General features: G+C 39.8%; 1 protein-coding gene across 1 annotated transcript in view; it reads left to right on the top strand.

Moving 5' to 3' along the window:
• The window catches only part of Pdss2 (decaprenyl diphosphate synthase subunit 2), a 306,086-nt gene that overhangs the window by 173,430 nt on the left and 119,465 nt on the right, over nucleotides 1-13,191 (top strand). The window contains exon 3 of the mRNA XM_023722321.1: nucleotides 5,365-5,563. Within this exon, the coding sequence (XP_023578089.1) occupies nucleotides 5,365-5,563 (199 nt within the window). The remainder of the gene's footprint in view (nucleotides 1-5,364; nucleotides 5,564-13,191) is intronic.

Genomic DNA, 13,191 nt, shown 5'->3' with positions numbered 1-13,191 from the left:
TTTTGCTATGCAGTTCAGGCTGGTCTTGAACTCACTTTGTAGCCCTGGCTGTCCCAAGTGCTGGAATTGTAGGCATGCATCACCATACCTGCTGGGCAGGGGGAGTGTTATTTAATTTCCATGTGTTTGTGCAGTTCTTCTGGTTTCTTTTGTTGTTGATTTCCAATTTCATTCTGCATCAAGGAAGGGGATTATTATGATCTGATAATATGCATGGGATAATTTCAGTTCTTTTGCACTTAAGCATGTTCTGTGAGCTAGTGTGTGGTCTATTTTGGAGATCACCCATGTGCAGCTAAGAAGAATGTGTATTCTGTTATGGTCTGGTGGCACACTGTAGCAAGTCCGTTTGTTCAAAGGTTTGGTTCAGCTCTGATATTTCTTTGTTGATTTTTTTTTTCTGTCTAGTTGACCTATTTATGATAGTGAAATTTTCATATTTCCTATTATAATTGCAGCAGTGCTTATTTGATTTTTAAAATCCATTAATATTTATTTTATATAGTTGGATGAATTGGTATTTAATGCATATGTATTTATGAGTGTTATGTCTTAATTTGCTATCCCGTTTATTGATTCTTGATACTGTTTCTTGTCATTGGATTGTGTTCAGAAAGTCCTTGCCTACACCTATCCTCAAGAGTTGTGCCTATTTTATCTTCTAGCAGATTGTGTTTCTACTTTAATATTTATATCTTTGATCCATTTTTATCTTAGTTTAGTACATGATGAGGTACAGCATAGGCATCTAGATTCAATCTTCTGCATGTGTATACTCAGTTTTCCTGGCCTACTTTTCCATTAATTAAAGAGACTGTCTTTCCTACAGCATATGTTTTGGCTCCTTTGTCAAAGATAGTTTGTTATGATTTATATTAGCTGTCCCATCAAAGTGCCATGCATGTGCAGGTGGGTCTCTTGTGAGGAGACCAGATCATGGATGTGTGACACTGGGTCCATCCACTGAGGGCTTTAGAGCTGGGTGTGAGGTTGGGAGATGATGCCTGGTGGACAGAGGCCTGTCGCTGTGGGTGTGGCCTAGAAGGACACACATGGATATCTCCCTCCCCTTCCTTGATGCCTTGCTCTCTGCTTCCCACCGCCATGCAGCGAGCAAGCCTCTTCTGCTGTGCTTCTCTGCCATGTTACTGTACCTTGTAAAGAACTAAAATCTCTACAAACTGAATTAAAATACACCTTTCTGCCTTTAGGTTATTTTGTCCCAGCAATATGAAAGTAACTAAAACATAGTCAGATGTACGTGGGTTTGTCTCTGCATCCTCTCTGCTCCGTTGGTCTTCATGTCTGCTTTTGCCAGTACTATGCTGTTTTTCTTATCTGTACCTTTGGGATATCATTTCAGATTTAAGATTGTGATCTTGGGGACTGGGGAGCTAGCTCAGTGGCATAAGCACCTGCCTGGCAAGCTAAAGGTCCTGAGTTTAATCCCCAGTCCCAAAAATAAATAAATAAGTAAATAAACAACTGAATGAATGAATGAATGATGGATTTACAAGATTGTGATGCTTGCTACTTTTTTCTTGTTATCCAAGATTGCCTTTGCTATGCTAGATCTCTGGTTCCACATGAATTTTAGGATGGTTTTGTCCATTTTCACAAAGATTGTTATTGGTATTTTGATTGGGATTTTGTTAAATCTGTGTATCAATTTTGGAAGTACTGTGTGACCATTTTGACTATATTAGTTCTGTCTATCCAAGAATCAGAGGAGTACCTTTCCATTTTCTGGTGCCTTGTATTTTCTTTTTCTTTCTTTTTTTTGAGTACTGTAGTTTTCATTGTAGGGGCCTTTCACTTCCTTAGGTTAATTCCTACATATTTAATTTTTCTTGGTGTTATTATGAACAGTCATTTTTTCATAAATTTCTTTTCTAGGAATGCTGTTGATTTTTTTGTGTTAATTTTGTATCCTGCCACATTGGTGAATTTGATGGATTATTTTTTGTTACATGTGGTTAAGGGTTTGCCTATTTTGTTTATTCTTTCAAAAAACCTACTCTTGAATTAACTGATTCTTTGGAGGTGGGAGTTGTAGACTAGGTTTCTTAATATGCAGTCTCAGGGCAACGTTCTAAGAGTACAAGCCCTAATGCAAAAACACTTCTCTTGTATGTTTGAACCACATTTGCCAATGTCTCCTTGACCAAACTGGTCGCGTAGTCACACTCAGAGCCAGTGGAAGAGGAGATCACACACAGTGTGGATATCAGGAGGAGAGAGACTCAGCTGGTTAAATAGTCTCCCGTGGTACACTCTCTGACCCAAAAGATTTACATTCTTTGCATGGGCAAAATATGCTCACTCCCAAGACTCCCACATTGTCGTTTATTTCATGGCATCCGGGAACACATGATTTGCGCAAGGACATGTCTAAATGTGGACATGTCTCCATGGATGCACTTCCTCTTGATTCAGAACCTAGAAACTAAAAGTGCATATCTATCCAGTAAACACCAGTGACTCTGGAACAAGATAATCATAAATGTCATTTTCATTAAAAAAGAGAAAAATGCAAGGTCCATAGCAATTTTGTAATGTAGCCAAGTGCATCTTGCCAGAGCCACTAGTTGTATGAGCACATAGTGGTTTGGTTTGGTTTGGCTTAATCTTTCTGAGACAGGATCTCACTATTCAGTTCAGGCTGGCTTTGAACTCACTTTGTAGCTCAGGCCAGCCTCAAAATCCTAGCAGTCCTCCTGCCATAGCCTGCCAAGTGCTGAGATGACAGGTGTGCGCCACCATGCCTGGCTTTCACAGAATGGTTTTGTTTGTTTGTTTGTTTGTTTGGCTTTTTGGGTTTTTAAAATTATAGCACAGTTCTCAATGGAAGTGGTTTCCCAATTCTGTGGCTGTTGTCTGCTGAGCTATCTTTTCAGTGAAAAATGATTCAAACATCCAGCTTAGTGGCAGTCTCCGCCTGTGTGTTGTTGATAGTAAGCAGGGGCAGGAGTCCAGAAGCATTTTTCCCTGCATTTTATGCTGTCTCTGTTATGTTTAGCCCAAATGCATACAGCTTCTTTGAAAGCTTTTTAGAATTTCTAGGAATCTGACCTGGAATTCACTCTATGGCCTACAAGCCATTCCCATGATTCTTTTTGAGACAGGTATTTCTATTTTAAACTGAGAATGAGTCTGCTGAGGAACAATACCCTTAAAAGCTGTAAGAGTTTTAAGCCTTTGCCTCCCTTATATTGTATGCAGGCTACCTGCCCCAGGACAGCTGTAACATTCACACCCATAATCTTAGCATTGGACCATGAATCAATCACGACCTGCCATGACTGCATGAGGCTTTGGAGGGATGATGAGACACAAGCTATAACACAAATCTTTGCTTCTTTTTCCCAATTATGCTTGTAAACTAACCAATTCTCTTAAACTCGTCTCTCAATTTTACTTTATAATATCTTGTTTACTTTTCTTGTTGCTGAGACAAAACCCCCAACATGTCAACAAAGTTAAAGGAGGAAAAGGTTTATTTGGCTTATAGTTCATAGAGGTGTCACTCCATAATCAGCTGCCTCCAAGGCAGGGTGGAATATCAGAGGGGCATCAACAGAGGAGAAGCAGTCCATGGGAGAGCAGGGTAGGAAGAAGGCAGCAAACAGCAGGTCAACAGTACTAGCCCTCTTTCTGGTACACCCAGGGTGGGCATCCTTAACCCTACCCAGAACTATACCTAACCAGCCAGTGGACTCATTTAGTAATCACATCTCTTTGATCCCAGCATCATGCACTCTAGATCCAGCCACCTCCCAGAAGCCCCACCTCTGACCACATGAAGCTTTGGGGAGACATCTAGATATAAGTCATAACAGCAACTAAAGCCAACTGATACTTTTGACATTCTGCCTAGAAATCTTACCTATATCCCTAAATTTCTTAGATATCATAGATTGCAGATATTGAACTACATCATTCAAGTTACTATAGGAAACAGTTTTTTCAGTTGTTATATATCTTATGACACAGTGTATTCTTTTTCAGTCTTCTAATAGCAATTCTGCCTGTGTCACCAGCCCCTACCTTTTAGACTTGAAGCCACTGGCACACAGGCCTTCTTATATCTTTATTTATTTAATTGGTACAGGGTCTAGCTGTGTAGCTGTCATTTTTATCATAGTGATCTTCCTGTTTTAGCCTCCCCAGCATTGGGATTACAGGCCTGTGCCACCACACCTGGTTTCATGGCCAGCACAGCGTGCAATACCTGGGATTGAGCCTGGGTCTTTGAGCTTGCCAGGCAGGTACTTAGACTGCCAAGCTATCTCCTCAGCCCTCATTCTATATTTTAGTGACTTGAAACAGCCACTGTATTTCTTAGCATTCTATGAATTGACTGGGTGGTTCTTCTGTCCACAGCCATACCTTAGCAAGGTTAGGCTTTGCTTCTGTCATGTTTGATGACACGAGTCACCTGGCCAAGCCTAGTGTTAATGTGGAGAGGGCTGCACAGGAGCATGGAAATCAAGTGGCATGACTTATGCATGGCCATTTGTGATGTTAGATGCCAGTGGGTTTCCAGCTCTGCATTACTGTGTGTCCTTGAAAAGTCATTTTACTTGTGCACACCCATTTTCTCACCTATAAAAGGAAGTTAGTAATACCCATTATAGGGTTCTTTTAAGGTTTACAGTTTTAGTCATTGGCTTTTTTGTGTTTTCAAGACTTTTGTCATTATACAAGTGTATGAACTACAGAAAAAGCCAAAATTTCATCTGATACAATACTATACTATAAGTTTCTCAGGGCCTTTTCTATTTATTTTTCACTATAAGTGTGTGTGTGTGTGTGTGTGTGTGTGTGTGTGTGTGTGTTGTGTTTGTGTGTATTACTATAGGTAATATAATAAGCTTATATATGTGTAGCTGTATATAGAGATATACAAATTAATTTTTCCTTATTCTGTAAGGAAGAGACTTCACTTTATTCATCATCTCTTGAATCCCATAATTTTACATTTAGGATTAAGAGAGATAATGTACATATAGTACTTGGACTGGTGTCTGGCACAGATATTTCCAATTAAGTTGGTATTCCATTAAATATGATCGGAAATTCTCAAAAATCTTGAAGCTACAAGAGAGCAAAATATCTCAAGTGGTGCCGCATCAGGGGACTCTCCATGGGCCAGCCCCTCTCTAAGATATCCCAGTGACATGAGGTATAGCAAGTGAGATCTGAAACTCCTCAGTGGGGGGCCCTCTGTTAAAAGCTTCATTTATTAAAAAGAAAAATTCCCCCAAAGGAATCTATGGAATATTTTATTGGTGAAGACTAACGGCTGACATTAGGGAAAGAATTACATGCTTGGTACTCAAACAAGTCTTATCTTTGTTTTAGTCAGAGAAGTTTGGCAGAGATCACAGAACTTATCCATACTGCTCTCCTTGTGCATCGTGGGATAGTAAACTTAAGTGAGTTGCAGTCTTCTGATGGACCGCGGAAGGACATGCAGTTTGGAAATAAGATAGCCATCCTGAGTGGAGACTTCCTTCTGGCAAACGCCTGCAGTGGACTAGCTCTGCTACAGAACACCAAGGTAAAAGTGGACAGGGCTGGCGTGTGGCCGGAGAGCGCTCAGGCCTGCGGACCTCCTGCCCACCTTCCCCTTTGTAGATGCTCAGTAAAACCCTGAGGAGATGATGAAGGCAGGTAAAGCTGGTAAATACTAGAAAGGAGTTTTTAATTTAGTTTCAATTTTTTCTCATTGTGAATAGAATTATGTATTATATTATATTACTAGATATTCACAATTTAAACTATATAAATAAATACTATCTATAACTTCACTAGCCAGTGGATTCATTGTTTTTATATATTTCCTTCTCTTTGTGTTATTCCTCATTCACACCTTTATAAATAGGGATTTTTTTTTTGTAACATTGGTGAGAGCTTTTAAAAGTTTTGTTTTGTTCTGCCTTATTTTCCCCCCTTCATATTATGATGTGGGCTTATCCCTATGTTAGCATTTTCATACACATTTTTTTGAGACAGGGTCTTGCTATCCAGCTCAGGCTGACCTTGAACTTAATATGTAGCCAAGGCTGGCCTCAAACTTGAGCACTTCTCTTGCCTCAGCCTTCCAAGTGCTGGGATTACAGGTGCATACCACCAAACCTGGCTTTCATACACTTTTTAATGATGCCATAATATTTAGATATTATATTGTTTAACAAATTCCTCACACTTGGGAGGCTGAGGCAGGAGGATCGCTGGGAGTTCAAAGCCAGACTAAACTACATAGTGAGACACTATCTCAAATAGTATAAACAAAAAATCCCAGATTCCTCATTTTCCAACATTTAGTCTGCCTTGGTTTTTTTTTTTGGCAGAACCGGGGATTGAACTCAGGCTGTTGCACTTGCCAGGGAAGCGCTTATTCCACTGAGCCATCTCCCCAGCCCCTTGCCTTGTATTTTTTATTATCATAGATTTATAAGAAATATCTTTATATATCAGTTTTCTGCATTCCAGATTATTTAATGTATTTAAGAGAAAAACCTAAGGGCTGGATATGTAGTGTAGTGTCAGAATGCTTGACTTGTGTCTGTGTAGCTCTGAATTCACTTCCCAGCACTACAAATAAAGGAAAGAAATGGTAAATAATAATAATAATAATAATAATAATAATAATAAAACAGTGCCTAAAAGTACTTTATAGGTCTTACACATTTTGCCAAGCTGATTTCTGGAAAGGTTATGGCCTATTCCTTCTACAGCAGGATTAATCTTGACTACAAGTGACATTGGTCTAAATAAAGGAGGAGCTCATTCTCTCATGAGCTCTGGTCTTCCTGTGCCACCATCCTTGTCTTACCACATCATGGACCCGGATGGTTGCCATTGCGTCTTCACTGCAGTCACCAGGAGGAAGGAGGAGGACAAGCTAAGAAGGGCAGATCACCTCTTCAAATCCAGCTGAGGGCACATCCGAGTTTGCAAAGAACAGTCTCAGTTTAGGCTGCTGGATCAGAGTCCCACATGACGTGGCTGTTGTTCAGGATTTTTCTTTTTTTAATGGAGATGTGTTACTAATAATTACAGTAGAATAACTGGGGACAGGTTTTCCAGATTCCCTCATTCTTCTAGCCTTTGCCTTAGTTTTTGTCTAGTATATTATAATGGTATTGTGAGGTCTGTATGCAGGGTGAGTTCTCACTTTAAGGTGTTATTAAATCTGAAAGATAACCAGTAATGTCTCTTTCTTGGCCCTTTTAGCCACAATGTACTAATACCTAATCAGGGACAGAGTGCAGGCAATGCTGAAACAACAAAGTGCACTCAGACACAAGCATCTAGTGACAGCTAATGCCTTCCTGTATCAGGGGTTGGGAAAAGTATGTGTTTGAAACTGCTGCCCCACTTGGTGTAAAAATCAATTACATGGCCTGCAAGAGTCACAAAGCTACACTCAGTGGGAAACAAAGGTTTAATGTCTGTAAAATTCTGTACAAATGGGAAATTAGGACTGGTCAGTTCTATTATAGAACTGGTAGTGGCTGAGCACACTTGCTCGTATTGTGTAAATCTGTAACAGCTTTATTGCTGACACATTTTTTGGCAGTAGCAAGCCAAAAAAATTCAAACGTTTTATATTTTTTTAAATTACTGAAATTTTGTTTCTCAAGAGAGTTGAGAAGAAATGTGTAACTTGCACAAAATGCTTGCTGACATTTGCTAACCACTGTAGGGACCTTTGTGGTATCACCAACCAACTACATGAAAACAGTCAAAACTGCTGGAGAGGTCTCAGGATCTACCTCAAACCTTAGCAGTTAAACTAGGAAAACCCACTGAAGACAGTGACTTAACCCCTGCAGCCACAGCTTGTGTGTACTGTATGCATACTGCTCCATGAAACAGCCTTTACTTAGGTACCTCGCTACTCTTCTACATTAGCTTCAGTCACTGTCAACTGCAAGTTCTTACATGCACATAAGGGAAAAGGAAACTGTGGTTCTTGTGCTCGTTGGATGCATGAGCAGAGCTGTGCAGCCATTAAGTAATTAGAGTTTTAGTTCAGTGTCATCAGATGCTTCAAATAATCAACTCATTTAAATGAATTCTAAAATTGGTTTGAATTTTTTCTTTCCATTAATGGGGTCAAGGTAAAGCTTTTGTAAGTATAAAGCCTTTGCAGGTGAGATTGGAAATTCTGTTTAAAAGTGCAGTACTAAATGTGAAGTTATTACTTCATAATAACTATACAAGTATAAATTTTGGTGAAGCACAGGATTGTGGTAAAAATAATATCCCTCAATATTCGTACTGCACTAAAAATCTGTGACTGGAGCTATAGCTTGGTGGCACAGCACTGATCTGGGAAGCATGAGGTTCTGAGTTCAATTCCCGGTATTTAAAAAAAGGGAAAAACCTGTGGAATAGCTAGAATTGTTTGTGGCATACATATAATTTATAATACCATCTAAATATGCATCAGTATTCCTCTCAAATACAAGCTGTGGCTGTCTCAACATTTACGAATAACTTTACAGTGAGAGTTCCTGATCGTAAGTTTTGGGAGAAGTAGATAATGTGGGTGCAGAAATACATGTCAGCATAGCAGTGTGTGTATTGTTTAGGTGACATCAATCAGATCAGTCATCAAATGAGTAATGACATTTTCTGTAAAATCAATTGGGAATGAAACACAATATGAGGTTTTTAAGCAGAAAAAGTCTTCCATTGGAAAATTTCCCTACAAACCAAGGAAGTAACTAAACAAATCATGTACAAGATTAAAATTTTCAAATCTGTAGTAGTGATTTAAATATCACATTTTGGCTGGGTGTAGTAGTGCACGCCTGTAGTCTCAGCACTCAGTAGGCTGAGGCAGAGGACCACTGTGAATTGGAGGCCACCCTAGGCCACATAAGCAAGTGCAAGGCTAGTCTAAACTGCATAGTAATACACTGACCCAAACAAACAAAGCCATAAAGGAAGAATCTTTGGTGGTGCCCCTATGTTCAATAAATTGTATACACATGCACACAGGCAGGAAGGAAGGAAGGAGAAAAAGAAGAAAATGAAATTAAGAAGCCCTAGATTTTGCAGCATCTAAATTTGGCAAAACAATTAAAGCACCTGCAAGCAGGCACAGGGGCCGGGTTCCATCTCCAGGCTTGTCACGCTGACCCAGCCCCTGGGGCACGCTGAGACAGCAATTGAGACTGGGCGTGGTGGCACACATGCCTGTATTCCCAGCTCTGGGGAGGCTGTACACAAGTGGATCACTACAAGTCCGATCTAGTAGTGAGACCCTTAATACCCTGTAGACCCTTCCCTAAAATACAATAAATAAGTAGTGGCAAAACCAAAAAATTATAGAGACGATTTATTTGACAGAGTTTGTCTTGTGAAATATTTGTCAAGGATCCTTTGAAGGAGGCACAAGATAGTGCCTATGAAATATTTGGACTGCACTATTTTTAAAAATTAGAATTAATTTTGTCCTCCTTTTAAAAAATTTACTTTGAGTTTAATAGGTAACTCAAAACCTATAAGAACATTTTCCTAGTTTGAAATACTGGCTGGACAGATGGCTCAGTGGAATAAGTGCTTCCCTGGCAAATGCAAGGCCCTGAGTTCAATCCCCGGTTCTGCAAAAAAAAAAGGAAATACTATTGCCTTCCAAGAAGGATTAATTGAAAGTATGAATAATTGCAAATTAACCATAAAAATGCAACCAAACAATACTGCTTCAGTTTTATCTTATTATTTTTTAATGTATTTGATTATTGCGGGGTCTCGCTACACACCTGTGACTTGTGATCCTGCTTTTATCCTCTCCAACGCTGGGATTACAGGCATGTACCACTATGCCTGAACTCTGTGGCTGGCTCAGCCCTGCCTGGGGGCCCTGCTGTCATGGCATGTGGTGCTGGGAATCTGACTGCGGTCCCTGCGCTTGCCTAAACTTGCCTAAGCAGGCACTGAGCTATCTCACCAGCCCTAGTTTTATTTTCAAACATCATATTTTGTAAAACACATCTTGAGGACAACCTACTCAGGTCCCCTTTCTGTTCTTCTCTCAAACAGAAGCTTTCTCCCCTACCCCCATAAATATATTCAGCTCTTTAAAAAAAAAAAAAAAAATAGGGAAAAGCTAGTAACATAAATTTAGAAAAAAAAGTATAGTTAAAAAATAGAGTAGCCAAGCATGGTAGTACATGCCTATAATCCTTGCTCTTGGGTGAATGGCAGGAGAATCACATGAGTTCAAGGCCAGTTGGGCTACAAGTAAGTTGAAGGCCAGCCTGAACTGCACAGGGAGACCCTGGGTCAAAAAAAGGGAGAGGGAGGGAGAGGGAGGGAGACGGAGAGGGAGAGACGGAGGGGGAGGAGAGAGAGGGATAGAGAGAAAACTAAAGTATCATGTGTATCAGGAGTAATTATTCTAAGCCAGATACAGTAGTCCATGCCTACAGTACCAGCTACAGCAAGCTGAGCCAGGAGGCTTACAAATTTAGAAGTTTACAGCAGGAGACCAGGAGGCTGAGGCAAGAGGATCACAGCACATTTGAAGTCAGCCTGGGCTACATAGTGAGGTCAAGGCCAGGCTGAAATATATAGTGAGATCCTGTTTAGGGGGGGAAATGTTTTTTAATGTAATTAGTTCAATCTCCCAATTTCAATTGCTAGTTAGTACACATTTCCAAGAGTTAAAAAGTTTAAGTTGTTTGAGCACCACTTTCTACTCTTAACATCCAGTTTGGATGGTAAGTTATATAGTGTCTACACTACAGGACATTTCTCAGAAATTACACAAGATCCTCCGGCTATATCTCATTGTCCAGAATTCAGTGATCTTGCCGGTTAGGGAGGCTGATGTAACCTTTATAGCATTTTGCCCCATGTTCCCGGCATTTTTGGTTAGCATGCAAATAGACCCACTGATTTTATATCCATGGGGACAGAGCTGAAGAAATGAATTAGCCATATGAAGCAGAATAATAATTTTCAAATTGCTTCCCAGTTAGGTCATCTTTATATTTTTACTCACCTCAAATTCTCTCTTCTCTATGTATAGTACACTTAAGTGAGTCTTCCTAAATTTTCTCCATCATTGGAACTCATGTGTTAGGGAAAGCATGGATTCTTCATTGTCTCTGTTACCAGGGTTCAGAGATGGTGTGAGATCCCTCTCAGAGCCAGGCTCTTGTCCAGAACAAAAAATTGGACAAGTACAAAGTAAGGTTTTACATGTATTAAAGATAATAAAGTTAGGAAAAGAGGTATGCTCAGCAGAGTGAGGGCAGGCCAATTAAAGTAGGAAAAGGACACTGTACCAGGCAAGAGCAGGCCACTGAAAGAACTTACAGTTAAGGGACACTATCTTTTGTATCCCTCCCCCCATTCTGACATCAGATCTCAGCTGTCCTATCAAAAGCTTGCTCGATTTCATGCCTGAAGAATTGAAGATAGTGTCCTCTGATTGGTTCCAGGTTCAGGGATTTGGCATATATGTCCTGGACCTCTCTGATGGCCAGGTCATGCTTGCTTGCTCAGCTGGCTGTCCACACCCTGATTTCCTGCCTCACCTGGGAGTCACTGGCTGTGTACTTATCTTTGCTCTCTCTCATATGCACTGTGGTCTATAAGGAAGTGGCCCTTGCCTAGAGAAGGAAGAGGCCTCCAAAAGAGCTGCACTTGACCAAATCTAGCCATACTGACTGTCACTGCACACCCAAGAGAAGGGACATTCTGCACCTGTTGCTTAACAGAACCCAGGTCCACATTTCGGAATTAGCCTTAGCATGGTCCCACTTCAGAAAACAAAGCTTGTTGCCTTTAGACAAATTCTATTTGTTTTCCACAATGTTAATGAAATAAATCAGGCATGCATGCCCAAACACTGTATGGTTTTTCTCATATGAAAAATCCAAAGTATAAATAAAGTGAAGAGCAAAATAAAAGAGGGAGATAAATAAGCAAGGAGATAGATCTGCTGCAGATAGACTGGGACCAGGAGAAGGGACTTGTTTAATTAAATAAATCAAGGTGTGACATACCCACAGTGAATGTACTGTTTGTGGGTTGCAGACATGTACTAGTAAATAAATAATTCCTATTTGTTTTTCCTGGTGACCAGTTTGAACTTACTTTGAGCTGTTCTGGTGAAAACTTAGATAAGGTGAAGATGGTATTTTTTATGTACATAGACAGTCACACTATGATACAAACAAATAAGTACTCTTAAAGTGCACTTCCCTTTAAGTGAATAATATTTAATGTGGTTTTTTTTCCTCCTTTACTAACTTGTGTCAGTCACACTTTCTTTCACTGTGGTTCAAGTTCAGTGAAAATGGAAGCTTTACTCCCATCAAAATCAAATCAGATTCACAGCCCGTGAAATCCACTCTTGCTGTTTTGCATTCAGAAGCATCACTATAAATGTTCCAGAGTCTAAGACCTCCACCATCTGCTCCATTAGGCACTGGATTTGAGTAGTACTACTTGATTTACAAAGCAGAAAAAAACCAGCATATCCAAGCAACAGTTCAGCCTGAAGCTTCTCCTTGACGTGAAAGGCAGCAGGCATTTGCTTCTCCTTCAGGAGGCCCCATACTTTTATGGTTTCTGCACGTTTCCACCTTTATCTTTGCATTCTATCAGCTTTCCCTGGTGAGGGATTTTTTTGTTTCCATTTTGGGCTGTGATACATTTTTTTTCTTTTTCTGAATTTCATAGTTGTACATTGAATTTTATTCTGTGCAACTCTCTTGTTCGTCCAATACACGGATCTTTTGCCCCTTGCTCTTTAAAAGGCTCTTGAAGGCTCTAAAAGGTCAGTTTCAAAAGATGTTCACCAGCTCACAGACCTGGTCCAGGAGTCAGTCCATCATTGATCTCCTAAAATCAGGCTTTTAGGAGCCCCTTTTCAGTAATAATAGATGGTGTCCAGATGATGGTGAACAATATTTTAAACACAGGAAATGATAACGGGTAACTAAGAAGTTTGAAAGTCATGAACGTGCTTTGATAAAACAAACTCCCTGTATTCCAAACCTGATCTTTTTATTTAATTCTTCAAAGTATTTTCACCAGGATAGTTTTTTCAAATTTTTTTCAGAATAGTTTTTATCCAGAAATGGGCATCTGAGATGAACACACACTTCTCAGAGGAAGAAATTAAAGAAGCAAATAAATATATGAAAAAATGCTCCA

This window comes from Octodon degus, unplaced genomic scaffold (genome assembly GCF_000260255.1).
Source record: "Octodon degus isolate 3935 unplaced genomic scaffold, OctDeg1.0 scaffold00090, whole genome shotgun sequence".
Lineage (NCBI taxonomy): Eukaryota > Metazoa > Chordata > Mammalia > Rodentia > Octodontidae > Octodon > Octodon degus.
This window is presented reverse-complemented; position numbering and strand designations above follow the sequence as displayed.